Raw genomic sequence first — 16,499 nt, 5'->3', positions numbered from 1 at the left:
GGAATCCATCATACAGAATACTGACCTCTCTATCAGGTTAGGAACTGCAGCAACATTGGAAGACGAAAAATCCCACATCATGTGGCTGCCCCTGGAGCTGCTAAGTCATCACCACTCCATCACCACATTGGGAGAGGCAGGACTGAGTTTCAGAGGATGATCTCAGCCTTTCAGCTAGGCTGGCCCCTCACTCAAGAAAGGAGGTAGGGAGCCGAACCAGGCTCCCTGCCTGGATCTCACCCAAGGCTGGCTGCTTCTGAGTCCAACTCAGCAAGAGAATGAGCCCATTCCTCTCCCTTGGCTCTGGTGCTGCTTGCTAGGCACAGGAGAGCCCAGGCTCTAGAGCGCTGAATCTCAGAGGGGACAGGAGAGTTCTGCTCAGGGGCTGAACACACCAGGCTCTCTAACCCTTGAACTTCTCCCTGAGCAATTCCTCAACGCATGTAGACACGAGAAGAGTGGTTTCTTTCTGTGCTTCCTGTACAGCCCCGGCACACCCACTCCAAGGGGCACTTTGGCATATTCAGACCAGACTCCAATCTCCTTCTTGTTACCAATTCACTTTTCTGTGAGCTCTGAGAACGGTCCACAAGGAGTCTGAGAACATGCATTAACACACCACGTCCTCACCCTCAGCTCCACTGACCTCTTACTCTACAGCAGTGTTTCTCACCCTTTTTGATTCCAGGGACTGGATTGCTGCCTTTCTCAATTGTGTCAGGGAAATCTCAGGGACTGGAAAAGAAGCTGCCACAGACCAGTTGTTGAGAAACACTACTCTAGAGTATGCAGAAATATGCTGGACAGAGCTAACTCATTGTGACTGCATAGCGACAAGCTTGACATGAAAAGCCTTTACAAGAGTGCGCTGATGTTAATATAACGTGGGTATTGAAGCCTTAACAGAAATGAGCAGACATACCTTTTTACAGGAGCTGTATATCCCATCCAGCTGAAGAGGCCTTCGACGTCTCTCAGGGATGAAAGGTGAGCCAAAGCGGATGTAGTGTTTGGGTGTGGTACAAATCAGTGGGGAGTGGATAAGACCTGGCAACATGTTGAGGGTTGTTGCCAAAACAGTGGGGTCTGTAGTAATACGTAAAGGACACTCGATGGGGCATTCCTGCTTTTCTGCCTTGTCATTCAGCCATTCTGTAACTAGATACTGAAGAAGAGAGCAATTACGAATACAGCAGGAACAGGCGAAGAATGAAAGCAATAAAACAGAGCATGCAAGGGTGTACTGCCCAAGACACCACCACACCAAGAGCTCAGTTATGTTCTGCAGGAAACGCACAGGGGGGAGGCACCTGATGTATCTCATCACAGACAGCAACAGTGTCCTGAAGGAAACACACTGGAGGAGAACTATATTAACACTGTGCACCAGATTCACTGCAAGTCTTCCAGAGACTCCATACGGGCCTGGCAGAGCCCACCCCCTCCCCATGTTTGATGAAGTCTCTCACATCACTTACCTTTTTAGTTTTGGGGTACTTTACTGTGGCTCGGTTAGACTGGGATCCTGCAGCCAGCACCACAGCTGGGTCAGACCCCATCAATTGCCTACTTTCTCCTGGACCCTCTACGCTGTTGACATCTGCGGCAGTTACTGAGCTGAAACTGCTTCCCTCCTCTGGGACAGCCTGGGAGAGCTCGGTCTGCTGGGAAATGGCCTGCTTCTGCCGTCTCAATCTTTGTGCTGAACTGGTCCGATATCGAGAAAAACGGCTTTTGGGTCGGGGCCTGGAGGGTTTGGCTTGAGCTGATTTAGTGATGGTCTTTTCTGGAATTGCATCCTACAATGCAAACCACATCATCAGTCTGAGAATTTCTAAGGTTCTCCCCTCTTCTCCTTTATTCTGCACGTGGGAATTAGGAATGAGTTATTTTCTGGCACTATCTAGCTACCTTTGTTAGACTACACCCCATTAACGCCAGGCTCTGAGAGGGTAGGGCTGGGAATGGCTTTGTGAATCCTCTTGAAGGGCTGGACATGTTTGTGCCTCAGGTTATTGCTTTTTCTCCCCTTTGCATCTCCACTCTGGAGTTTGGAAAAGGGACCGACTGGCACACTCAGGAGTGGTCTCAGCTTCAACAAGACACATATCAGAAAGCAGCAGCATGAGACTCACCCCCTGTTTGAAAGTAACTGTTGCCATTCCTGAGCACTGATAACACTGATTCAGTCCCAGACAATGACCTGCCCCACCACCATGAGACATTTGGCAATGGGAATTCAGATCCAGCATGGACTTGTTAACTGAAACGGTGCAAATACCTTTCTCCATGGCTCCAGTGTAAGCAGCCAGCTGGAGAGCATATCAGTACACAAAAAGATCCAGACCCTTGGCCATTAGATATTAACCCTTGCAAGGCACCACAGGGGCTGTGTTGAACTTGCCTTGGTGTAAGCTATGCAACAGCCCTACCTCCAACTTACTGCTGTCTGTGTGGACCTCCGTGTGTTCACCCCAACATTGCTGATGCTGTTAGGAGTGCTTGGAGCAGCCCCACTTAAAGCTGAACTGCTGTCTTCAGTTTCAGGAGTCTCCATTTTCACCTCCTCCAACTCAGAAGCCTCAGGGTTAATGATGAATTCAGCATCTGTGCTGCTCCGATCTGATGGCTGCTCTCGTCTTCTCTTTCTCTTTTCCAAGTTTTCAAACATGTGCATGATGGCTTCTACCTTCCTCTCCTCTCGGGACTAGCATACACAAGAATATGTCCAGGTCAGCAATACCAGGCAAGCAAGAGGACAGTAAGGGGTAGGAAAAAGATCAGAAGTACAGTGGGCAGGGGGGGGCCGGACAGCATATGGTCCACAAAGGTGATGGTGTAGAAGGGGGCTGGGAGGGGATTAATGATTCACAGAGAACTGGAATGCCTCATAATGAAAGGAGACTGTCTCAACTTAAACAAGTAAGGGACCAGCCTCCTGGCATTAGAACTGGCAGACTTGTTTGGAGAGGAGGAGACCTTTTATGTAACCCAAACAACCTAGCATGTATCTCCAACATGAACAGAAGTCAGATGTTTTACTATTGCCTCAGTTGGTATCAGTGGGGCATTCGAGTGCAGCAACCTTAGCATATGAGAGTTGCTGATGGGGCATCCTTCATGAAGGGCCTTCAACTTTTGAATTCGCTGCTTCCCACCCTGCTTGGTTCGACATACCCTGAATCTTTTCATTTTCTGGGCATGCTGTAATGCCCATCTGTTCACTGATGCATAGACCAAGGCCAGAAGGACCGTGATCATCTAGTCCAGTGGTGGACAACCTGCGGCCTATCAGGGTAATTTGATTGTGGGCCGCAAGACATTTTGCTGACATTGACTGTCTGCAGCTCCCAGTGGCCGTGGTTTGCCATTCTTGGCCAATGGGAGCTGCAGGAAGCGGCGGCCAGCACGTCCCTGCGGCCTGCCGCTTTCCGCAACTCCCATTGGCTAGGAATGGCGAACCGCCGCTACTGGAAGCTACGGGGGACTGTGCCTGTGGAAGGGCAATGTCAGCAAAATGTCTTGTGGCCAGCAATCAGATTACCCTGATGGGCCACATGCGGCCCACAGGTTGCCCACCACTGATCTAGTCTGACCTCATGCATAACACAGGGCAGAGAACTTCCCCAAAATAATTCCTACAGCAGATCTTTTAGAAAAACATCCAATTTTGATTTTAAAAAATCAGTGATGGAGAATCCATCAGAACCCTTGGAAAAATTATTTCAATGGTTAAGTACTCGCACAATTAAAATTTACACCTTTTTGGAAATTTGACTTTGTCTAACTTCAATGTCCAGCCATTGGATTGTGTTACGCCAGTCTCTGCTAGAGTGAAAAAACCACCAACATATATTTGTTCCCCATGTGGATCCTTACAGACAATAAGTCACTCTTTAACCTTCTCTTTGTTTAGCTAAATAGATTAAGTTCCCTTAGTCTATCACTATAAAGAATGTTTTCTAATCCTTCACAGAGACAAGCTGGGTGAGGTAATACCTTTTATTGGACCAACTTCTGTAGGTGACAGAGACAAGCTTTCGAGCTTATCAATCATTCTCATGGTTCTCCTCTGAACTCTCTCCAATTTATCAACATCCAGGATTCCAGCAGCAGTCGCACCAGTGCCTAATACAGAGGTAAAATAACCTCTCGACTCCTACTTGAGATTCCCCTGGTTATGGATCCCAGGATCACATTAGCTCTTTCGGCCACAGCTTCTCACTGGGAACTCATGTTCAGCTGACTATCCACCATCACATCCAAATCTTTTTCAGAATCACTGCTTCTCAGGAGAGAATCCCAAATCGTAGACTCATAGACTTTAAGGTCAGAGGGGACCATCATGATCATCTAGTTTGATCTCCTGCACATTACAGGCCACGTAAACTCACCCACCCACTCCTGTGACAGACCCCTAACCTCTGGCTGAGTTACTGAAGTCCTCAAATCATGATTTAAAGACTTCAAGTTACAGAGACACTAGTTTAAACCTGCAAGTTACCTGTAATGCAGAGGAAGGGGAACCCCCCAGGGTCTCTGCCAGTCTGAACTGGGAGAAAATTCCTTCCTGACCCCAAATATAGCAATCAGTTCTACCCTGAGCACGTGGGCAAGACCCAGCAGCCAGACACCTAGGAAAGAATTATCTGTAGTAACTCAGGGCGCTCCACATCTAGTGTCCCATCACTGGCCATTGGAGATATTTGTTGCTAGCAGTCGCAGATCAGCTACATGCCATTGTAGGCAGTCTCATCAAACCATCCCCTCCATAAACTTATCAAGCTCAGTCTTGAAGCCAGTTAGGTTTTTTGCCCCCACTGCTCCCCTTGGAAGGCTGTTCTAGAATGTCACTCCTCTGATGGTTAGAAACCTTTGTCTAATTTCAAGCCTAAACTTGTTGATGGCCAGTTTCTATCCATTTGTTCCGGTGTTCACATTGGTGCTTAATTTAAGTAACTCCTCTCCACACTGGCATTAGCCCTTCTCTGCACCTGTTCCTGTTTGAATTCATCTTTCTTAAACATGAGAAACCAGAACTGCACCCAGTATTCCAGGCAAGGTCTCACCAGTGCCTTTAATAATAGTTCTAACACTTTTCTTTCTCTACTGGAAATACCTCGTCTGATGCATCCTAGGACTGCAATAGTCTTTTTTGCGGCCACATCGCACTGATAGCTCATAGTCATTCTGTGATCAACCAATGTACCCGCGTCTTTCTCCTCTTCTGTTGCTTCCAACTGATAAGTCCTCAGCTTATAGCAACAAATTCTTGTTATTAGTCCCTAGATGCAGGACCTTGCACTATTAAATTTCATCCCTTTTCTATTACTCCACTTTTCAAGGTCATCCAGATCTTCTATGGTCCTCCTCTGTATTGGTAATATCTCCCAACTCTGTGTCATCCTCAAATTTTATTAGCACACTCCCACTTTTTGTGCCAAGACTATTAATAAAAACATTACGTACGATAGGTCCCAAGACGGATCTCTGAGGAACTCCACTAGTAACCTCCCTCCAGCCTGACAGTTCACCTTTCAGTATGACCTGTTGTAGTCTCCCCTTTAACCAGTTCCTTATTCAGCTTTCAATTCTCATATTAATCCCCATCTTCTCCGATTTAATAATTCCCCATGTGAAACTGTACCAAATGCCTTACTGAAATCGAGGTAGATGAAATCTACTGCATTTTCTTTGTCTAAAAATATCAGTTATTTTCTCACAGAAGGAGATCAGGTTGGTCTGGCATGATCTATCTTTTGTAAAACCATGTTGTATTTTATCCCAATTATCATTCACCTCTATGTCCTTAACTACTGTTTCCTTCAAAATTTATTCCCAGACCTTGAATACAATTGAGGTCAAAACAACAGGCCTGTAGTTTCCTGGATCACGTTTTTTCCTTTCTGAACAGGTACCATATTAACAATTCTCCAGTCGTAGGGTATGACCCCAAGATTACAGATTCATTAAAAATCCTTGCTATTGGGCTTGCAATTTCATATGCCAGTTCCTTTATTGTTCTTCAATGGAGATTATCTGGGCCCCCTGATTTAGTCCCATTAAGCTGTTTGAGTTTGACTTCCACCTCAGATGTGGTAATTTCTACTTCCATATCCTCATTTTCATTAGCCATGCTGCCACTATTCCCAAAATCCTCATTAGCCTTATTAAAAATGGAGGCAACATATTGGGCCATGCCTAGATTATCTTTAATCTCCACCCCATCCTCAGTGCTTAGCGGTTCCACTTCTTCTTTCCTTGTTTTCTTTTTATTTTTATGGCTATATAAACTTTTCACTATTGGTTTTAATCTCCTTTGCAAGGTCCAGTTCTGCCTGGCTTTTGGCAACTCTCACTTTTTGTCTACATTTTCTGACTTCCAAGAGGTAGCTTTCCTTGCTGATCCATCCTATCTTTCCTTCCTTATAGGCTTTCTGCTTTTTCTTAATTACCTGTTGAGATGCTTATTCATCCAGATTGGTCTGCAACCCTTCCCTAAGAATTTTTTCCCCTTGCTTGGGATGCAAGCTTCAGATGGTTTCTGCAACATTGACAAAGTAATCCCAAGTCTCTCCCACATTCAGATCCTGGAGTTCTTCAGTCCAGTCCATTTTCCTAACTAATTCCCTTAATTTTTTTTTTTTTAAAGTTTGCCCTTTTGAAATGAGGGACCCCACTTGCAGATCTATTTTTGCTTATCCTTCCATTTAGTTTAAACTGAATTAGCTCATGATCACTTGAACAAGTTTGTCCCCTACAACCTTCTATGAGGTCCTCACTACCCACCACACCAAATCTAAAATGGCATCATCTCTTTTAGGTTCAGCGACTATTTAGTAAAGAAATCTACCAGTCATCACATCCAGGAAAATCTAGGCCCTACTATTATTAGTAGCACTTATTCTTCAATCTCTATCTGGGAAGTTAAAATCTCCCATAATCACACAATTCCCAGTAGTATTATTTCATTAAAAACATTAAAGAGGTCTCAGATTGGATCCTAGGGGTCTGTAGCAGACTCCAAGCACTATCCAAGGAGAACCTTTCTTCCTCGAAGTGATTTTGACCCAAACAGACTAAATGTTATCCTTTACATCACTTCTAATTTCTTTACAATCTACCTCATCATTAATATACAGAGTTACTCCATCACCTTTACCTTTATTTCTGTCTTTCCTGAACAGCACATACCCTTCAATCCCTGTACTCCAGTCATGACTCTTATTCCACCACTCTTCTTGTTATTCTTATAGTATCTGGTTTTGCTTCCTGCACCAGTGGTTCTAGTTCCTCCATTTTGTTACCCAGGCTCCTTGCATTGATATACAGACAATTTAGTAGTTTCTGCTTGGCTTTGCCCACATTCCTCATCTGATTGGGTAGTCATTCTACTGCCAGTATCGCCTACCTGACTGTTAGCTTCATTGGCACTATCTTTCCTCTTAATGTCCATTCTCTTACTCACCATTGTTTCCTTTCTCCATTGCTGTATATTCTCTCTCTCTCTTCCTCCTGGTCAATATTAGAATCAGGCGCGGAGATTACTTGAGCATCTCCCAATTGTCTCCCTGGAGCTCCTTGTTTAAAACTCTTTTAATTAGTTGGGCCAACCGCCACCTCAAAAGTCCATTTCCCTCCCTACTCAGGGGGAGTCCATCCACTGAAGTCTTCTGTCCATGAATGCCTCCCACTGGACGAACATCCCAAAGCCCTTATTATAGTACCACTGCCTGAGCCATCTGTTGATCATCATAATCTTGTCTTGCCTTGGTTCTCCTCCTCTAGAGAGAGGCAGAATCCCACTGAAGGTCACCTGAGCCTCCATTTCTTTAAGTAAGTGTCTTCCCCAGCCTGGCAAAATCTCCTTTGATATGTTCTAGCAGTATTGTTTGTTCCCATGTGAAGGACAATCAGTGGATTCTTTCTTGATCCCATTAGGATCCTCTTCAGCCTCAGTTCCATATCCTGTATCTGAGCTCCCGGCAGACCGCACACCCCTCTGTTTTCCGGATCAGCTCTAATGACAGGCCTGTCTGTTCTTCTTAATCGGGAGTCACCAATCACATAGACCTGCCTCTTCCTGGTGGTGGTGTGATTCTCCAGCCTTCCTCCTGTTTTTTCTGACTGCAAGTTCTCTTGCCTATTGTTCTCTTTTGTAATCTTCCGTGAGTCATCCTGTATCCTCCTGGGGCTCCAAACTCTGGCTATCTCCATTGACTCTTTCCCTCTTCTTAGCTGCTCTTCTCTTTCTCCTTGCCCTCCCACCTTCTGTTACGCCTGATGCATCTCTTTTTCATTTTCCAACTCAGCAAACATATTCCTGAGCTCTATTTCTCCCTCACTAGCTGGTCTTTTCCTCTGCCGGTTCTTGTAGTCACGTTTCTGCTGGCCATTTTCCTCACCCAGCAGTCTACCCTAACAGTTCTCCAGTCCAGCTTGCACCTGCGATTCTTGACATTTCCCTTCAGCCTCGTCTTGCCTTTTCTCCATCATCTGCTTGAATCCCCTAGGAAACTCAACCTTAGTTTTGATCCTGTGAATATGACCTATATTCTTTATTTCTAGATGTATGCATTTACATTTAGCTGAATTACAACACACAGTGTTTGCGTGCACTCCGTTTACAAAGTGACCCAGATCACCCTGAGTCAGTGATCTATCCTCTTCATTATTTACCACTATCCCAACTCTTGTGTCATTTGAAAACTTGACCAATGATGATTTTGTTTTCTTCCAAGTCACTGATAAAAATGTTACTAAGAGTAGGGATCAGAACTGATCCATGCAGGATACCACTGGAAACAAACCCAATCTGTGGAAGCAGGCATTTCAGAGAGGGCTAAAGCATTTCGGGGGAACACGAAAAGTGGGTGATTTTGAACTGTGATATATGTGCTGGTTGGTGGATGGAGTATGTACTGCTGTTATTTTCATTGCACTTTCAATTAATGTCAAGGACACATCTCAGGATAAACATCCTCTTGAAGTACATACATTAAAAAAACCTAGTTCTTAGTTATACAGAAAACTACCACCCAGAAAACCAACCCAGATGCTATAAAGAAGGCACAATAGACTATAAATCCTTGGGAAAAAATCAAGGATTGTAGTGTTAGTTTAAGGGTCTCCTCAAAGATCTGAGGATAAACAGCAAGTAACCACACCAGAAAACCATAGTAGCTAGGGTTGCAAGGAAAAGGGAAGAAAAAGAGCAAAAGGACTGTGTGTTGCCAAAAATCTAAGTGGACTAAGGAGGACTTTTACAACCGTGTGTGTGCAAAACAAGGATCACTAATAAAAGATACAGGGAAGACATGCCTCCTAGGGCATTAGCTAGCAACCTTGCAGAAAAGTTGGAGGGAATTCAGAAAAAAGGAAAATGATCAGGGACCTGGAGGGATTGATGTATAGGTGTGATGAAAGATTAAAACAGCTAAGTATATATAAGCTTGGCTAGGCTACAAAGGAGGGAGGGAAGGAGGAGGCATAGGGACATGATAGTAACCTAACAATATTTACTTTGAAGTGTTTGGACACCAGGGAGTAAGGAGAAATTATTTAGTGACCAAGAAAGGAGCTAGGACTAACTGAATGAAACCAAGAAAGGAAAAACATTCTTACCAATTGGATGTTGTAGGCTGTGAGACAGTCCCACAAAGCAAATGGTAGTTACTAGATTTTCTCCATCTCTAACTTATTGGAGCCTAACCAGCAGTGTACAGACATCGTGGGATGTGAAATCTGCCTGGTTCACCCTTCCTGACAAGTCAGTGGTTTCTGAACATTTGGAATCATGTCACTAAACAAGAGAAACAACCAACTGGCCCTGCATGACCTGCTCCATCCTATACACCTGCCACGAAAAACGAAACTACAGATCAGAGTAGAAGAGGTACTCACCCGTCTGCTGTGAGCCAGGGCTCCCTGCTCATCCACAGCCTCCTCTCTTTCCCCCTCCTCTTGCTTCTCTTCTTTATCTGCAGCCTGAAGAGCAGAGAGAAGCCAGGACTCAGAGGAGTCACCATTGCAAAATGAAAATATGGAGCAATTGAAAAATTACTAGGATTAGTTTTGCTATCTCACTAGGGTGAGGCTTAAGAAAGAGCTGTGGCAGTTCTGGAGATACCAGCACCCTGTAGGACCAAAGTCCTCCACAGTGAATGATCAGACACCTGACATTATAAAGTGTCAAATTTTACCTCATTGTCACTGGCTGCAGCAGGTCCCTCTGGAACCTCCTCTGCCTGCTGGTTGCTGTTCTCATCTGATGCAATGCCCTGCTGTTCCAATTCTAGTTCCTTCCTACGGGCTTTCCGACGCCTAGTTTCTGCCCCAATCATCAGTGTGCCTAGAACAGGTGGAGGTAGGTGTTCTGCAGCATTTGGGTTCCGTTTCTGTACAGGGCAATTCCTGTTCCCCTTGTGACACGCACAGTCCACTTTATAGTTGCTGGTCCAAAACACAAACATATCTGTGTCACTCCTCATTTCTCAGCCCTCCTACAGAGACATTAAATGCATCTGCTACTATAGATCTCACCAGGTGCCAAAGCAAGGAGAGCCTGCTACCTTCCAGCCTCTATCAGAGAAGAGGCCAGTAGAACTGGGCAGAATAGAATACATGAAAATACAATTCAGCAGATGATGGAGCAAAATGTAAGAAAAGAGGAAGGGGCTGGAGGAGGAGGAGGACGAGGTCTGTGCCAGGAGACCAGCGCAGGCTGGTGAGATGAGGGACTCACCAGATGCTGTACTCATAGTCAAAGGCAATGGTGACCTCTGTGTCCTTGGCAATGGTGGTGAGTGCGTAGATACACAGGTGGATCATCCCATCAGCAATCACATGACGGACCTTCACAAACAAAACAGACAGAAACTGACACCCCAAGAGAGATGGGAGTTCCTGCATGGCACGCTAAAATTACCCTCTCAACTATCCTTAGAAAAAAGCCTGCTTTGCTGCCCTTCCCCATCCATTACTTTGTCCTATCCTGGACCACTCCTGTGCCCTGACCAGAGGAAACCTACGAGTCTTCCCTTCTCTAGCTCTCTTAGGCCTTCGGGAGAAAGGCCTTGTGCTCCCCAACCTCTTCCCTCCCTGTTCCTCCATCTTCAGCCTACAGGCAGCCAAATGGGAAAAATCTGTACAGCCCTCTGATGGATTATCAAACTCTCTCTCTTCCCTTCACTGACATTACTTGTGGCCACTTCATTTTATTCAGGGCTTGAATGCTCGTGAAAGGGGCTACACTAACACCTGTGCACTGCTGGCCTGCGTTTCCACTGACAGGGGAGCAGGAAGTTTACCTCTGCATTCGGTGTACAGGAACGCCTGATGAACCTGGCGTCGTTGCCAAAGGTGCGGGCATCCACACACATCTCAACACCGTTGAAGTTAGAGTAGAACAGCACAAAGGGGTATGGCCTAGGGAAGTAACAAACTCTTGTAATCCCCCCAGACTCAATTCCCACCACCAGTATAACAGCCACTCCTTACTGAACAGGAATATGGGAAGCAGCTCTTCCTTTGCTTCTTTCACTCAGGGAGTTCATGCAGCTCCTAACTCATAATACAACAGATCTACCCAAAAAAGAGGAGATTTTTATTCCATAAATGGAAAAACACATAAGAATATAAGAATGGCCACATTGAGTAAGACCAATGGTTCATCTAGCCCAGTATCCTGTCTTCTGGCAGAGGCCAGTGCCAGATGTTTCAGAGGGAGTGAGCAGAACAGGGCAATTTATCAAGTGATCTATCCACTGTTGTCCAGTTCCAACTTCTGGCAGTCAGTAGTTATGGGACACCCAGACCATAGGCTTTGGTTCCTGATCATCTTGGCTAATTGGCATTGATGAATCTATCCTCCATGAACTTATCAAAGTTTTTTTTTATACTTTTGGCATTCACAACATCCCCTGGCAACGAGTGCCACAAGATGGCTGTGCACTGTGTGCAGAAGTACTTCCTTATATTGGTTTTAAACTTGCTGCATATTAATGGACTCGGGTGATCACTGGCTTGTGCACTATGTGAGGGGGTCAATGACATTTCCTTATTCACGTTCTCCACACCACTCATGATTTTATAGACCTCTGTCGTATCCCCCCTTAGTCTCCTCTTTCCCAAGCTGAACAGTCCAAGCCTCTTTAATCTCCTCATATGGAAGCTGCTCCATCCCCCACTCATTTCTTGCCTCCCCATCTGTACTTTCCTAATTCGAATATATTTTTTTTTATATGGGGCAACCATAACTGCACAAGTATTCAAGGTGTGGGCGTACCATGAATTTATATAGTGGAATTATATTTTCTGTGCTATTACCTATTCCTTTCCTAAAGGTTTCTAATGTTGTTAGCTTTTTTGACTGCTGCTGCACATTGACTGGATGTTTTCGGAGAACTATCCATCATGATGCCAAGGTCTCTCTCGAGTGGTAACAGCTAATTCAGACCCCATCATTTTGTATGTATAGTTGGGATTATGTTTCCAATGTGCATTACTTTGAATTTATCAACATTGAATTTCATCTGCCATTTTGTTACCCAGTCATCCAGTTTTGAGATCACTTTGTAACACTTCACAGTCTGCCTTAGATCTAACTATCTTGAGTAATTTTGTATCATCTGCAAACTTTGCCACCTCACTGCTTACCCCTTTTTCCAGATCATTTATGAATTGGTTGAACAACACTGGTACCAGTACAGATCACTGGGGGACCCCGCTACTTACCTCTCTTCACTGTGAAAACTGATCATTAATTCCTACCCTTTGTTTCCTATCTTGTAACTAGTTACTGATTTATGAGAGGACCCTCATCCCATGACTCCTTACTTTGCTTAAGAGCTTTTGGTGAGGGACTTTGTCAAAGGCTTTCTGAAAATTCAAGTGCACTATATCCACTGCATCACTCATGTCCACATTTGTTCACACCTCAAATAATTCTAATAAGATTGGTGAGGCACGATTTCCCTTTACAAAATCTGGGTTGACTCTTCTCCAACATATCGTGTTCACCTGTGTCTCTGATAATTCTGTTCTTTACTATATTTGCAACCAGTCTGCCCGGTACTGAAGTTAGGCTGACTGGCCTGTAACTGCCAGGATGGCATCTGGAGCCTTTATTAAAAATCGGTGTCACATTAGCTATTCACCAGTTATCTGGTACAGAGGCTGATTTAAGCAATAAGTTACATACCATAGTTAGCAGTTCTGTAATTTCACATTTGAGTTCCATCAGAACTCTTGGGTGAATACAATCTGGTCCCGACTTATTACTGTTTAAATGTATCAGTTTGTTCCAAAACCACCTCTACTGACACCTCAATCTGGGACAGCTCCTCAGATGTGTCACCTAAATAGAATGGCTCAGTTGGGGGAATCTCCTTCAACTTAATCTGGGCTGTTTTATATCTTTTTTACTTTTCTGTGCCTGGCACAATTGCATGACCCCTTGTGGCAGGGTCTCTGGCAGTGTGGGGTTCCCCCACAGCGGTCCTCAATCACTCCATGCCCCCGTGCTCTCACACTGGTCATTGAATAGCACTCTTACTTTTTGAAGAAATGCCCATTGACCTCAAATTGCTGCCGTAACATAACCTTTCCTCGATATTCAATTATAAGGGTATCTAATGCCAAGTCTCTTGCTGCCCTCAAGATCTTCCGGTGCTTCTGAACCCGAGTCACTCTTCCCAGTTGCAACTGCAATGGAAACCAGAACAAAATATGAGAACTCAAAACAGAACCTCAGGCAACAACCCTGTAGATTTTATCCTATGATTTACATATGAACAAACTGGCTTCTAGTAACAGGACCTAGGAATTCTGATCAGCTCATGACACCACTCACTCCAAGACAGACATTTGGGCAACAGGCAATAACTTGGAAATAATGTTTATTCTTGGGAATAGGAAAATTCATCTGTGCTTAACCAAAAATGTCCTTTCTTTGAGTAATAAGATCAACAGATCCATTAGAATTGGTACTTCAGCCTGATTGCAGCTTGGGGGCAGAACCAGACCTGTCAATCACTGGCAGTAGGAGAATGCCCCACCTCCTTAAATTCCTTCCCTCTAGTTAAGATAATTTCCACAGCCAGGATAATTCAAAACTACTTTCCTAAATTACAAATTGAGGAAAAAAGCACAATTTCTCTCACTGCTGAGCATGGTAAATTCTTCCTAATGACAACAACCCCAAATCCTTGGATGTCAATTTCCTTCTCTATTCTGGATGACCCATTTGTCTCCAGGATCTGAGGACCTTAATATTTGAAGAAAGCAAATTTTCAGGTAAGCATGGATAAACTTTCCTATTCTTCATGCTAAGGTCCACAGAGCTGTTACAGTGGGATTGTCAAAACAGTGCGTCTCCAGGGTGGGAAGCAGGATCATCCTTTAAATGTGGACACGCAAAATGAGGTAGATTATACATAACTCCTCCATCTCCCCCTGGACACCAATTCACGGAGAAGACTTCTGGCCCCGCCCCCCCAAAACTGCATCGGCTAAGACTGGATGACCAATATACAAACTTGGTGAACTTACCCGATATCTGTGTAGCAAATCTCAATACGTGACTACTCTGCCCTGAGACTGTCAGTGCTCCTAAGGGCTGAAATGCTTAACTGAAGGAAGAACATTTCTTGACTTCACGTAGGAAACGAATGCTATGACAATTGTGAGAACTGCCTATTTGAATTCAAAGTACGACACTGGGTCCCAATGGAGAAAGTTCCAAACTTAAAAAACAAAAGAAAAACCTCACACTTCTGATTGGAGACAGCAACTATCAGAAGGCCTATTCTGATAGATATGAAGTGTAACAACACTTCCTGCAGTGGTTCAATCTGGACTGTAAGGAGCAAAATGAGATTTCAAGATTGTGGCTCTATGACTTTGCAGGGTTGGAATAAGATTGATGCCCAAAGGTTTAATGTTGAAATTTGTACAAAACTTTCTTCCTTTCTTTTTTTTAAACACGTTGAGAACACTACACTACAGAGATTTGTACTTTTTGTTTGGACACTCTTATACACCCATAATAAAACCCTCTGGAGGATTTCAAGTCTATGCTCCATTAGTTTAACATGGAGTTAAAACTATGGACTTTGCACCAGCCAGTAGAACAAGTTCTCTCTTGTGGTCCATGAAAGCAATAATCACTTCATCCAAGTATTTATTTTAAACCACTCTGGTTCCGGGTAGAAAACTGCTTTCAATATCTAATCGCCTTCTATGATGAGATTACTGGTTCTGTGGATGAAGGGAAAGCAGTGGATGTATTGTTTCTTGACTTTAGCAAAGCTTTGGACACGGTCTCCCACAGTATTCTTGTCAGCGAGTTAAAGAAGTACGGGCTGGATGAATGCACTATAAGGTGGGTAGAAAGTTGGCTAGATTGTCGGGCTCAACGGGTAGTGACCAATGGCTCTATGTCTAGTTGGTAGCCGGTGTCAAGTGGAGTGCCCCAGGGGTCGGTCCTGGGGCCGGTTTTGTTCAATATCTTCATAAATGATCTGGAGGATGGTGTGGCTTGCACTCTCAGCAAATTTGCAGATGATACTAAACTGGGAGGAGTGGTAGATACACTGGAGGGCAGGGATAGGATACAGAGGGACCTAGACAAAATTGGAGGATTGGGCCAAAAGAAATCTGATGAGGTTCAATAAGGATAAGTGCAGGGTCCTGCACTTAGGACGGAAGAACCCAATACACAGCTATAGACTAGGGACCGAATGGCTAGGCAGCAGTTCTGCGGAAAAGGACCTAGGGGTGACAGTGGAAGAGAAGCTGGATATGAGTCAGCAGTGTGCCCTTGTTGCCAAGAAGGCCAATGGCATTTTGGGATGTATAAGTAGGGGCATAGCGAGCAGATCGAGGGATGTGATCGTCCCCCTCTATTCGACATTGGTGAGGCCTCATCTGGAGTACTGTGTCCAGTTTTGGGCCCCACACTACAAGAAGGATGTGGATAAATTGGAAAGAGTTCAGCGAAGGGCAACAAAAATGATTAGGGGTCTGGAACACATGACTTATGAGGAGAGGCTGAGGGAACTGGGATTGTTTAGTCTGCGGAAGAGAAGAATGAGGGGGGATTTGATAGCTGCTTTCAACTACCTGAGAGGTGGTTCCAGAGAGGATGGTTCTAGACTATTCTCAGTGGTAGAAGAGGACAGGACAAGGAGTAATGGTCTCAAGTTGCAGAGGGGGAGGTTTAGGTTGGATATTAGGAAAAACTTTTTCACTAGGAGGGTGGTGAAACACTGGAATGCGTTGCCTAGGGAGGTGGTGGAATCTCCTTCCTTAGAAGTTTTTAAGGTCAGGCTTGACAAAGCCCTTGCTGGGATGATTTAATTGGGGATTGGTCCTGCTTTTGAGCAGGGGGTTGGACTAGATGACCTCCTGAGGTCCCTTCCAACCCTGATATTCTATGATTCTATGATTCAATAGCAGACCTCCTCTATGAGAGAGGCATCCCAAGTGCCAATACTAGG

At 44.7% G+C, this 16,499-nt stretch overlaps 1 protein-coding gene across 4 annotated transcripts in view; it reads right to left on the bottom strand.

Annotated features, from left to right (window-relative positions):
- Positions 1-16,499, bottom strand: part of SETD5 (SET domain containing 5) — a 161,788-nt gene that overhangs the window by 48,754 nt on the left and 96,535 nt on the right. For all 4 annotated transcript variants that reach the window (XR_013346570.1, XM_077821013.1, XM_077821014.1 and 1 more), the window contains exons 9-16: positions 13,556-13,704; positions 11,310-11,427; positions 10,745-10,854; positions 10,203-10,452; positions 9,904-9,987; positions 2,444-2,707; positions 1,479-1,799; positions 923-1,165 (exon numbers count right to left, since the gene is read on the bottom strand). Coding sequence is in view for 3 of the 4 variants with exons in the window: in XM_077821013.1 (XP_077677139.1) it covers positions 923-1,165; positions 1,479-1,799; positions 2,444-2,707; positions 9,904-9,987; positions 10,203-10,452; positions 10,745-10,854; positions 11,310-11,427; positions 13,556-13,704 (1,539 nt within the window). In the remaining variant the exon portion in view is untranslated. The remainder of the gene's footprint in view (positions 1-922; positions 1,166-1,478; positions 1,800-2,443; positions 2,708-9,903; positions 9,988-10,202; positions 10,453-10,744; positions 10,855-11,309; positions 11,428-13,555; positions 13,705-16,499) is intronic.

This window comes from Eretmochelys imbricata, chromosome 7 (assembly GCF_965152235.1).
Source record: "Eretmochelys imbricata isolate rEreImb1 chromosome 7, rEreImb1.hap1, whole genome shotgun sequence".
NCBI classification, from domain to species: Eukaryota; Metazoa; Chordata; order Testudines; family Cheloniidae; genus Eretmochelys; species Eretmochelys imbricata.
This window is presented reverse-complemented; position numbering and strand designations above follow the sequence as displayed.